Source organism: Tupaia chinensis, unplaced genomic scaffold (genome assembly GCF_000334495.1).
Source record: "Tupaia chinensis unplaced genomic scaffold, TupChi_1.0 Scaffold000258_1, whole genome shotgun sequence".
NCBI lineage: Eukaryota > Metazoa > Chordata > Mammalia > Scandentia > Tupaiidae > Tupaia > Tupaia belangeri.
Window position 1 is genome coordinate 537,031 of NW_006159738.1, and position 11,363 is coordinate 548,393.

The 11,363-nt window shown below is 48.9% G+C and overlaps 2 protein-coding genes across 2 annotated transcripts in view; one reads left to right on the forward strand and one right to left on the reverse strand.

Annotated features, from left to right (window-relative positions):
* The first annotated feature begins 6 nt into the window (after positions 1-6).
* EIF2B1 (eukaryotic translation initiation factor 2B subunit alpha) lies at positions 7-9,050 on the forward strand. Its single transcript, XM_006149232.2, has 9 exons — positions 7-52; positions 722-823; positions 2,151-2,287; positions 2,394-2,510; positions 3,814-3,926; positions 4,656-4,724; positions 5,961-6,036; positions 7,435-7,560; positions 8,243-9,050. Exons 1-9 carry the CDS (start codon positions 40-42, stop codon positions 8,405-8,407), a joined length of 918 nt encoding a protein of 305 aa, XP_006149294.1. The 5' UTR covers positions 7-39; the 3' UTR covers positions 8,408-9,050.
* Positions 9,051-9,394: 344 nt separating this feature from the next.
* Positions 9,395-11,363, reverse strand: part of DDX55 (DEAD-box helicase 55) — a 20,451-nt gene continuing 18,482 nt past the window's right edge. Inside the window, 2 exon segments of the mRNA XM_006149231.3 lie at positions 9,395-10,062; positions 10,264-10,556. Coding sequence (XP_006149293.1) covers positions 9,886-10,062; positions 10,264-10,556 — 470 coding nt within the window. The 3' untranslated portion in view covers positions 9,395-9,885.

An 11,363-nucleotide genomic window follows, 5' to 3' on the forward strand; every position in this document is an offset into this window, starting at 1 on the left:
GGCGGCTCCAGGCCTCCGGCTGCGCAGTCCGCGGGCACCATGGACCACCACGGTAAACTGGGGCGGGCCGTGCTGCTGTGCCTAAAGCCGAGCCGCGCGGGGGTCCCCACAACCTCGTATGCCCCGCCTGGGCTCCCCGAGAGGTTGCTTTCCGAGTTCCGGCTGCTTGGCTGGATTTCCCTCACTGCTCTGGACCCCGGACATGGGCCTGGAGAGGGTCCGCGGACACTTTCCCCCGATCTCGCTTCTTCCCAGTGCCTTCCTCCAAAAGCGTGAGACTTCGGACCCCGAATAGCTACTAAGGGCAGACTACATAATACCTTTCGTGTAAACAGAGGAGGATAGGTGGGATTTTACATATGTATGTGTATGTGAATAGACTTTAATTAGCATGCACTAGAGGGGCACAGGAAAAGTTGCTGAGGTGGTTGACTTTTGGATCCTCTGTAAGACCAAGGATAGAAGGGAAAAAGACTTTTTATTAGGGTTTAAATTCTGTCCCTTTCGCATCAATAGCTTTTTTTTTTTTTTCTCAAAATTAGATCGTATTCACAGTAAAGTGTTTTCTTTGTCACCCATCAACATCTGTCATGTCTCTGAAACCAAATACCCCGAAAAGGAAGTATTTTGTAAATTATTTTGTTTATGTTAACCATTAACAAGCTCTTTGACTTACATCCTGGTAAACGAATGTCATGAATCTCTTTTTTTGTCTTCTCAGAGTTAATTGAGTACTTTAAGTCTCAGATGAAAGAAGATCCTGACATGGCCTCAGCAGTGGCTGCCATCCGGACTTTGCTGGAATTCTTGAAGAGGGATAAAGGTAAAGAGGATCATCCCTAAATACTCTGGGCCTTAAGAAAGTCTTCTAATGCTTTTCAGAAATGTAGAAAGTGAAAGGTGCGTGTTTGCCTACATAGGTGATGCCCCACACTCAGCTTCTGCCTCCTTTCAGGCCCTTGAACCTTGAAAGAGCCTTCAAATTATCATCTAGAGGGTCTCCTTTCATAAACAAAATATGCTTTGAGTCAAGAATAAACATTTTAGGGACCAGCAGTTGGCATAAGCTATGTCGCTGGACTCCCAGGTAGTTGACCACATTCGAGTCCCGGACCCAGTGGCTTAAACTCACACCGGGCATGTGTGCGTGCGAGCCCAAGGTCCCAAGAAGAGAATGAAGAAGGGATTGTGGCATGGCCATCTCCCCTGGGGGTGATTTCTCGCTTTTTGTCTCTCTGGTGAGCGCACACGTACTACATCAAAAATCTCTTAGGAAAAAAAAAAGAATCTGAAAAGGTTGGCCTAAAGGCTTGTCTCTAGGAGGAACTGCAGTGTCCTCCCTTTGTATTACGATAACATCCGAACCCCTTGGCCTCACCTACTCCCTGCAGTCCTCGCATCTGCCACTGCTACTTAATAGTCTTCTGTGCTACCCCTCACTGAATCTTGCTCAGCTAGGCTGGCCCTGTTTACTTCTCATACCAAGTTTGCTCTCATCTCCAGGGACCTTTGCCATCAGTTACATGGCTGGATTCTTTCTTGTTCGGATCTGTTTAAATGGTCTCCACCCCAGGAAGCCATTCCACTTAAGCAACCTCACCTTGCTCATTATTCTGCTTTTTTTCTGACTTCATTAAAGTCTGGAATTTACTTATTTTCTTTTTCTAATTTCACCACAGGGTGCATGCACTGGCCAGAGACAGACACACAGGGCGGTAGTGGGGAGGAGGGTCATGTGCTGGGAGAGAGAGAAAGCAAAAAATCACCGCCCATGGGCATGGTCCTGTCATAATCCCTTCTCCGTTTCTCCCTCCTGTCAGGATTTTGGGCAGGCACGCACGTGTACCCGACGTGTTTTTCAGGCCCGAGTCCAGAACTGAAACTACACAGGCAGTCACCTTAGCCCCCATGCCATGGGCTGGCCCTCTCGTTTCTCTCATTGTATGCTGGTTTATTGTCTGTTTCCTTCACTAGCAAGAGAGGTCCAGCAAAGCAGAACCCCATTCTCCAGCGTACCCTCACACCTAGAACAGTGCCTGGCATACAGTGTGTACCCAGCACGTCTTCACTGAGTGAACGAATGAACTGCAGACCCAGGGAGGGACTGTGATACCAATGTGCCCATCACATTCCTTGTTTGGTCATGCCAGGGGAGACCATCCAGGGCCTGAGAGCAAATCTCACCAGCGCCATAGAAACCCTGTGTGGCGTGGACTCCTCCGTAGCGGTGTCCTCCGGCGGGAAGCTCTTCCTCCGCTTCATCAGCCTTACCTCCCTGGAATACTCCGTAAGCCCCCACCCTCCAGCGGTTTCCCTTCCCATTTCCTGAGTGGCAGCAAAGTCTCCGCTTTACCTAGATCTTCCCTCTCCCCCACATTGCTCTTTGCTCCTAGGATTACTCCAAATGTAAAAAGATCATGATTGAGCGGGGAGAGCTGTTTCTCAGGAGAACCTCACTGTCGAGAAATAAAATCGCAGATCTGTGCCATACTTTCATCAAGGACGGAGCGGTGAGTAGACACCCCGTGAGTGCGGTAATTGGGAGCCAGCGCTTTGCAGTCAGGCTGTCTGGGATGAAGTCTTGGCCCGGCCACTTCCCTGCTTTGTGACGTTGAAGTCGCTCGGCTCTCCCTCCAGTTTTCTCACCTGTTACAAAAGGGCGATAACTGTGCCTACCTCGTGGGGTTGTTGTGAGGAAGCAGTGAGAGTGTGGGAGGGCCTGGCACTGTGTCTGGCACACAGTGAGCATGCCTAAGTGTAGACGTCACTCGAAAGAGGCAGAGAAAATGCTGGGACAGCTTGGAAGATACTTGGCTTAAATAAGATGTTTGGTTTAGTAAGATATTTTACAAAGCAGTGCTTTTATCCTTGGATATGTAGTGCATTAATCTGAACCAGGTCCACACAGAGCTGTTACTGTTACTGCTGAGTAGTGAGCGTCTTCCCAGTGAAGGCTGGCACTGGGCGGAGACTTTTGTTTGAACTTTATTTCGATGCTATTACAGAGACGCCCAGCCACACAGTGCTTATAAATTTGGGGAGGAAAGGCAGGAGCTGCAAGTTAAGCCAGTCTCCCAACAAAGGGCAGTGACTTTTATAATGTCTCCTGCCGGCCTACATCCTTTTTGCACGTAAACCTCCACTGACCATACGGTTTACTCGCATTTTGACTCTTAAATCTTGTCCTCTGTTTTATTACCCTCTCCCAGCCTTTGAAGTGCGATATTAAATAAATGATGTAGTAGGGGTGCAGAGAGCTTGTATAACACCCAGCTCCAAACAAAGCCTTTTGACCCCGTGGAGGCGGGGCCATGGCTGCCCTGCCGAGGCCCCCTCCTGCAGACTATGTGCGGCAGTCCATCTGCTCTAGCTCAGTGTGATGTGTGCACACTTCCCCGCAGGAGCCCTGGTGCAGACCAGAGTCAGGGCAGGGCTGCTCGAATTCAACCACACAGACACGTCGTCCTTGGCTGTTCTGCTTTGCTTTATGCTCCCTGCCTGGTGCCCGCAGGCCCCCAAGTGCAGACCATGTCTTAGAAACATTCCATAGGCACCTGCCGGAGCCTTCTGCTCTGCAGGCATCAGTGTCTTGTAACTTAGAATGGGGGTCCCACTAATGCACCTGCTGTGGGACGAAAGGAACTTTTAAGCTTGTATCTGGACTTGAAACCATGGCCTGCTGAGGTCTCCCTCTTGATAATGGGCGAGTTGGAGAAAGCGTACAGAGCAGCTGAAGGTGCCGGGGACGTGCCTCTCAGCACGCTGTGTGGGTGATCGAGGGCATCCTGGCCTGATGCTGCTCTCGGCCCACAGAGAATACTGACTCATGCCTACTCCAGAGTGGTCCTGAGAGTGCTGGAAGCAGCCGTGGCAGCCAAGAAGCGCTTCAGCGTGTATGTCACAGAGTCACAGCCTGATTTATCGGGGCAAGTATCCTCCGACTGGGCTATGCCAGCAGTTGTTTTGAGCAGGAGACTGGGGACTAGAAACCATCATAATGGGAACCAGCATGGGCCCCCGCTCACCAGTCAGCCAGCGTTGCCTTCGCACCCGTTCTTGCCCTGGGAGAAAAACCGCTGCACCTGCAGTAGGTTGCAGGCCAGGACCCAGGGATTTTATTTATGTAAGTAGTTAAATCAGAGGAACAGCAAGACATTGTGTTGCTTAAAAGAGTTTTAATCAAGAACTTGGTAATCCAGGGGCCAGCCCCTGGGCTGATTAAGGCAGCTGAATCCCACATGGCCAGCTGTGCAGTTCAAGTCCCAAACCCAAAGGCATGAAAAACACACCAGGCACGTGTAGGGAAAGAACAGCAGCATTGCCATCCCCTATAGGGGGCGCTTTCCCGCTGCCTCCCTCCAGCAAGTAATGTGCCCTCTAGCAAATTTTTCTTAAAAATTGGAAATCCACTTCTCCATCTATCCAGAAGATGACAGAAGCGAAACCTTTTCCTTCTGTCTGGGTCTGCATCTCTAGCCCTGTCCCCAAGGATCGTTTTCCTGAAATGCACGCTTCCTTATAAATCCAGATTCTCGTTTCCTTAGACTGCAGCCTCAATCCATTAATAGTAACTGAGTTTCAAGCTAATGGGATTTGTCACTGTCCACTGTGGACTTTCCTGGAGTGTCTCTAATGCTGTCAAATGTCATCTTCAGTAAGAAAATGGCCAAAGCCCTCTGCCACCTCAACGTCCCCGTCACCGTAGTGCTGGATGCTGCTGTTGGGTAAGCACCTCTTGTCCCTGCCACAGCCACCCTTCCTCACCCCCCAGGGCTGGCTTGGAGCAGAGTCTGCAGACTGATTCAAGTCCGAGTCTGCACAGCGTCCTGCATGCTAATTAATAGCTGCGAGCTGCGTTAAGCCAGGAAGCTCACTGAGGCCTCCACGGCATGCACAGAAGATGGACCGTAGGGTCAGGAAGAGCGCAGGGGAGGGGGCTGTGTCCAGGCACTGTACCTACAAGCGCTAGTACATTTCAGGCCAGTCAGGGTCAGCGGTTAGGGAATCGCACTCTCTGCATCCAGAGACATAGGCCATGCCCCACAGCATGCGGGGGTGCTTTGTCTCACCTGTGTGGCTTCTCTGAGACCAAGGGCACAGAGAAGTGGCTTGATGTATTTCACAGGAGAAACAGGAGTGGTCATCTCTTAGAAAGAAGAGACGTGACAGTTGATTAAGGAAATCGGGAAATGTGTTGAAAAAAGAGAACACGTTTGGAGGAATTCATTAATTCCTCTAAAAAAAAGTTTTGTCAGAGGGTCTATATGCTCATCAGAGAGAGTGGGCCTGATCGTACCACAACCCTTTCTCCTTCCTGTCAAGATTTAAGGCGTGTGTGCACACACACATGCCAGCATGTTTCTCAAGCCGTCAAGGCCAGGATTCAAACCAGTCAGCCATGTGGATCTGGTTTTCTGTGCACTCATCTTACCTGCTGTGCTACTGGGCCTGTCTGAGCTCTCATTTTAAAAAGTAAATAAATGGTCCTGGGCTGGCTCCATGATGCAGTGATAATGTGCTGCTTCAGAAAAGCTGGATCCCACACAGTGCAGTTGGAAGCCCCTGCCGGGTCAGCCTGAAACACGTATGCACCTGCGATCCCACAGGCTGGAGGAGGGGATCGCAGCATAACCAGACCCTGTAGAGGGTCTTACTAGAATGATTCTTACAATCTGTAATACTTTTTTTCAACTTCAGTTGTATTAGGCTTTAGATTTTTGTGTCCTTTGTAGAAATACAGTGGGACAGAGAGTACATCACACTGGTAAGGTAAATACGGTGCCACACGGCCTTGGTATCAGCTCCAGGGTGTGATCATCTCATGCTAACTGCTCTTATAAAGAAAGCTAGCTATGGGAGGAACTAACCATGAGAAAATGGAGTATCAATCTTTGCAGGTGTTGGTTACTAACCAGAGCCAACAAGAGAACATACATTTTTTCAATGTTACCTTTTCTTAGGTATATCATGGAAAAAGCAGACCTTGTCATTGTTGGTGCGGAAGGAGTGGTTGAAAACGGAGGGATCATTAACAAGGTAGGACCAGCAGCGTGGGCCCAGGGCACCAGGGGGCGTGGCTGCTGTGGCTGTTGCTCTGAACCTGCTCTGCTGCAGGACCTCCACATGGAACCAAATTGCTGCCCAGTTCCCGTCAGCCATTGCAGTGGTCACGTCTTAGTCAAAGTCCTTCTTTGCAGATCGAGCTATAGAAACTAAGACAGTATCATTTATGTTTATGCAAAATGGGCCTATCATTGGCATTGGAAGTTCTGATTCTTGTTTTCATTTTGACTGAGGATATCCAATCTCTGTAAAAGATTTTGTTACAATTTCTCTATATATTGCTGAACTTGGCAAGGCTTCATTTTTTTTTTTTAGTTGTGGCCAAATACATGCGAAATTTGCCATTAAAGCATTTAAAAATGTACAATTTGGGGCCAGCAGGTGGAATGGTGGTTGGGGTTCTGGACTCCCACATGGCTGATCACAGTTCAAGTCCTGGACCTGAAGGCTTAAAAATCATGCAGGCATGTGTGTGTGCATGCCCAAAATCCCAGGAGAATGGAGAAGACGGGATTGTAGTGTGGTCATCCCCCCGGGGGGGTGATTTCTCACTTCCTCTCTCTCTCTCTCTCTGGCAAGCACAAATGCCCTATAGCAGAAAGCTAAACAAAACAAAACAAAACAAAAATCATGGAAAGATTTATTTTGGTATGAGATTCTGAGACCCAACTGTCTCCCCCTCCCCCCATAATATACATTTTCCTTGAACATTTTGAAGACCCCCATACACCTAGAAGTGGAACTGCAGGTTCATGGAGTAACTGCTTGTTTACTTTTGAGGAACCACTGTTTTCCACCACAACTGCACCTGTTCACATTTTTACCAGCAACGTTCAAGGGTTCCAGTATTCTTTCTTTAGAGAGATTTTTGGTCTAGGGCGAATGCACTCGCCAGAGAGACAGAAAGCAAGAATCCCCCACCGGGGATAGCCATGCTGCAATCCCTTCTCCATTTTCTTGGGATTTTGGGCATACACGCACATGCATCCAGCATGTTTTAAGCCACCAGGTCTGTGGTCAACTACATGGGAGTCTAGTGACGTAACCATTATGCCATCTGCTGGTCCTGGGTTCTAGTTTCTCTACATCCCTGTCAACACTTATTTCCCAGTTTTTTAATTATAGCTGTCCTGGGAGGTATGAAGGTACCTCAGTGTGACTTTGACTTGCATTTCCCTGATGACTAGTGACCCTGAGCTTCTTTTCATGTGCTCAGTAGCCACGGGCCTATCTTTGGACAAATGTCTATTCTGTTTTCTTTTTTAAAGATGTCCCCCAGTTCCAACGCCAGAATTACATTTTATGTTCATTTGTACACTTTGTTTCTTCTACTTCTCTGCTCATCCTTCTCTGCTTTCTCTGCCTTTCCAGATTGGAACCAACCAGATGGCCGTATGTGCCAAAGCACAGAACAAGCCTTTTTATGTGGTTGCAGAGAGTTTCAAGTTTGTCCGACTCTTCCCACTAAACCAGCAAGACGTCCCAGATAAGTTTAAGGCAAGAGATGTGTGTATCTGAGGGGCGCACGGGCACACAGACCCCTTTGGGAACTGCAGTGCTGGGCACATCTAGTACGGTACTCACTTCTCATTGCAGTTTTCTCCAGAACTCAGGGTGCAAAGGTAAACTGGTGGTTGCTGAATTCCGACTCACGCATTCGACCCCAGACTCCAGTCTCCTGGTCTCCCATGCACTGTACGCGGGCTGAGAGCAGGCGGGGAGCTGGCGGTTAGGAGCCCCAGCTCTAATGAGCGGCCTGGGCTCGGCCCCCTCTCCACTGCTTACAGCCCACGTGACCGCAGGCAGGTCCTCTCACTTCAACTTCCACGTCCTTATCTGGGAAGAGGAGTGGGAATGACCTAGCAGGAGCCTGGCATGGGGCAAGAGCACCACATCATTACCTTGAGAAGCCAGGAGGAGTTAATTCACCACTGACAAGGGACAGTGTGTTTCCTGTTATCCTAAGGCCCTTGGCTAGCAGGCCTTCTGTGACCTGGCCCAGGAGGGCAACTCTGCCCTCCTGGCCCACACCTGCACAGCCACCTTCTCCCCGTTTCCAGAGGACGGCTCAGGCAGGAGCACACCAATTACTCCAGTCAAGGCCCCCAAGTCCCAAGCCCTCCCAGGTCGTGAGCCCTGAGCAGGCAAAGGGGCTAATATTTGCATTTTACCTCCTCAGTATAAGGCAGACACTCTGAAGTCTATGCAGACCGGACAGGACCTCAAGGAGGAGCATCCGTGGGTCGACTACACCTCCCCGTCCTTAATCACCCTGCTGTTTACAGACCTGGGCGTGCTCACACCCTCAGCAGTCAGCGACGAACTCATCAAGCTGTATCTCTAATCCCGGGTCCTTTCCTGCCAACATCCAACTGAACTATTAACGAAGATTTGTGGACTAAAGATTCAGAATCATAAATCTCGGAAAATCCTTTTCATTCTCATCTAAAATGTGTTTGTGGTTCTAAACACAACCTGAATCATGCTTAGTTTCCAGAAATACCCGTTAGATGATTGGCTACTTAACTGAAGGAAGAAGACCTGCCCAGGTCCAGCCCCCTCAGCTTCCCCTGCACACCAGACTGGCCAAACACAGGTGTTTCTAACCAGAGCCAGGCACCTCTGCAATAAATGACCAACAGCCGTCCAGGACACACCTGAAAAACGGTGCCCGTGTCCAGGCAAGACCCTTGTTCAGTCTGCATCTGGCTGCCAGTGGGGAACACAGCCAGGAGCTGCAGCTCCTCGCAGGATCAAACCACATGGAGTGCAAACTACCAGGACAGTAGGCAGGCAGGAACAGCCCTGGGCAGCATGCCTGCATGGCTTACCACTTATGAAGGTGCCTCCTGGGGCATTTGAAAACTTAAATTCTGTGTCCGTAAAAGATGTGCATTTTAACTGAACCCACTGGGGTTCTAATCAGCTTTGTAAAATTATACTTGGGAACAAATTTGGCGTCTTTTTAAATAAATTATATGACAGATTTTGATGTGCTGTTCAAACTACAAGCTGACCCCAGACCGCCTACCGGCCATCTCGGTAAAAACGCTACAGAACCCCTTTCTCGCACTTAGAGCACAGTCGACAGTAGCGACTGACGGCTCGTGCCCAGCTGTGGTGGCGCAGGTGGCAGGGTGCCCCTGCATGGTGCTGCGGCTATATGACGAGGGTCTGAGTCTCAGGACAACTTGAACGTGCCAGGGTCACCCATGGGTGCAGCCACAGCCCCTGCTGCCTAGAAGGCTGGTGGAGAAGACCAGCATAGCAAGATGTTGTCGGGAGGTATCTGTCACCTCTTCCCTCTTGAAATAAACAAGACAAAAATCACTTCTAAAAAAGATACACAATTTATTCAAAAGAGGGCATAAAAATTACAATTCTTTTTCCCAGAATCTAATTTGGTTTCTCTGTTTTTCAGACACTCACCAACGAGAGTACTGGCGACTGTTCTAAAAAACAAACACTGCCATACTGGCCACCTCTGCAGTACTCTGCGGGGCAAGGGACAAGGACACACAGGGAGGTCAGGCCACCCCAAAACAAGCTCTTTAATTACAGAGGACCCATCAAAATAAACGCATTCATTGACAGTCGAATAATTTTGATTTTTTGTTGTTGCTTCTTCAAGAGGGGTACGTTACAGTAAAGTACTCCCAAGTATGAAATCCCCCTGATCTCTCCCCGGTCTGAAAGGATACCTTTGAGACCTGGTGCTCTTCGGAAGGCTCCCACAGGTGCGATCTGCGGTAAGAGCAAACAAGCTGTCCACCGTGTGCGAGGCCAGTCATGCCCTCATTCATTTCATCCAAGGAGCCGGAATCAGCCATCGTCTTCCGAATCTGAGACCCCTAAAGCTGTCATCATCATTGGTTTTTTGCCACTTGTCAACAACCCCTTCTCAAATTCTTCTTCAGTAATTTTGCCTTTTTTAAACTTTTTCAAGAGCCTTGTATCATTAAGGAGTTCCTCCATGTCCTCATCATCAATATCGGAACCCTAAGTGCAGAGAAAACAACAATTTATTGGATTTCTCAGCAAGGAGTTCTGAACCAGCAATTTCTACTTAAGAACTGTGCCCTCAGATCAGCCTGCACCAATACAAGCTCCCCGCGCCAGTGGCCAACACAACAGCGACAGCGGAACGCCGTACAGTTCTTAGGAAAAGAGCAATTTGAGTGATAAAACTGCCAGCACTACCTCGGCCCTTTTCCTTTTGTCATTCATTTTCTTCTTCTTCTCCTTTCTGGCCTTCTGTTTCGACCATGCTTTGTTCTTCACAAACTTTCTTCTCCCTTCATTTTCTTTCTTGTCTTCTTTTTGTTGCGCTAGTAGTTTCTGCCTCTGCTTTTCTCTGGCTTTATCTTTAAATGGGATCGTGTCTGTATTAATGTCCACAGGCACAAAATCCGGAAACTGCTTTCCTCTCAGTTCTGGCATCTTGGGCATCCTTAGCAGAGCAAAACCTCGAGCAAGACTAGCAAAATCAAGATCTAATTAAATCAAAACACCACAGTTAGCACGCCCAAAACATGCCTGAGAGTCAACAATGGAAGCCTCCTGGCAACATAATTTCTTATCAGAGGATCTAATGTATTCATTTCAGTTAGAATTACATATTGGGCCGGCAGGTGGCATGGTGGTTAAGGACACTGGACTCCCACACGGCCAACCACGGTTTAGGTCCTGGACCTGGAGCCTCGCCTTCTCACTTTCTCTTCCCCCACCCCGTCAAATTAAAATCAATAAAGTTAAATAATTTTTTTTAAAAAATTACATATTTACAAGGTAAAAAGAAACAACAGCCAATGCTAGTTTATTCTGTCTTCTCAAAACCTAGGAAGACTTCCTTTTACATGTTTAAAAAACATCAATCCTGACATACACATCGCTACTTTTTTTTAATTCTGCCAGAAGGTATGTGCATTGGCCTCAGGGTAAGGAGAGGGGAGGGCGGCAGGGAGATGGAGAAAGCACCTTCTGTCCCCACAGGCAGTGGCCACACCACTGTCTTCTCTGCTTCTCAGTCCTCAGGCCTGGTGCACACACCCTGCGTTTCTCAAGCTGTAGCCCAGGACTCAAACTGCACAGTCAGCCATGGGGGATCCAGCGGCATTAACCACCACGCCATGGGCTGACTTTTTTTTTTTTTCATGACACAGTCTCACTGTCACATTCCTCCTGCTATAGCCTCCCATGTACCTGAGACCACGGGCCACTGTGCCATGCCTAGCCTTAAGGTGGGCCAGGAGCCCTGGGCCTCCCACGTGGCCGCAGCCTATCAAGCAGCAGCGACCACC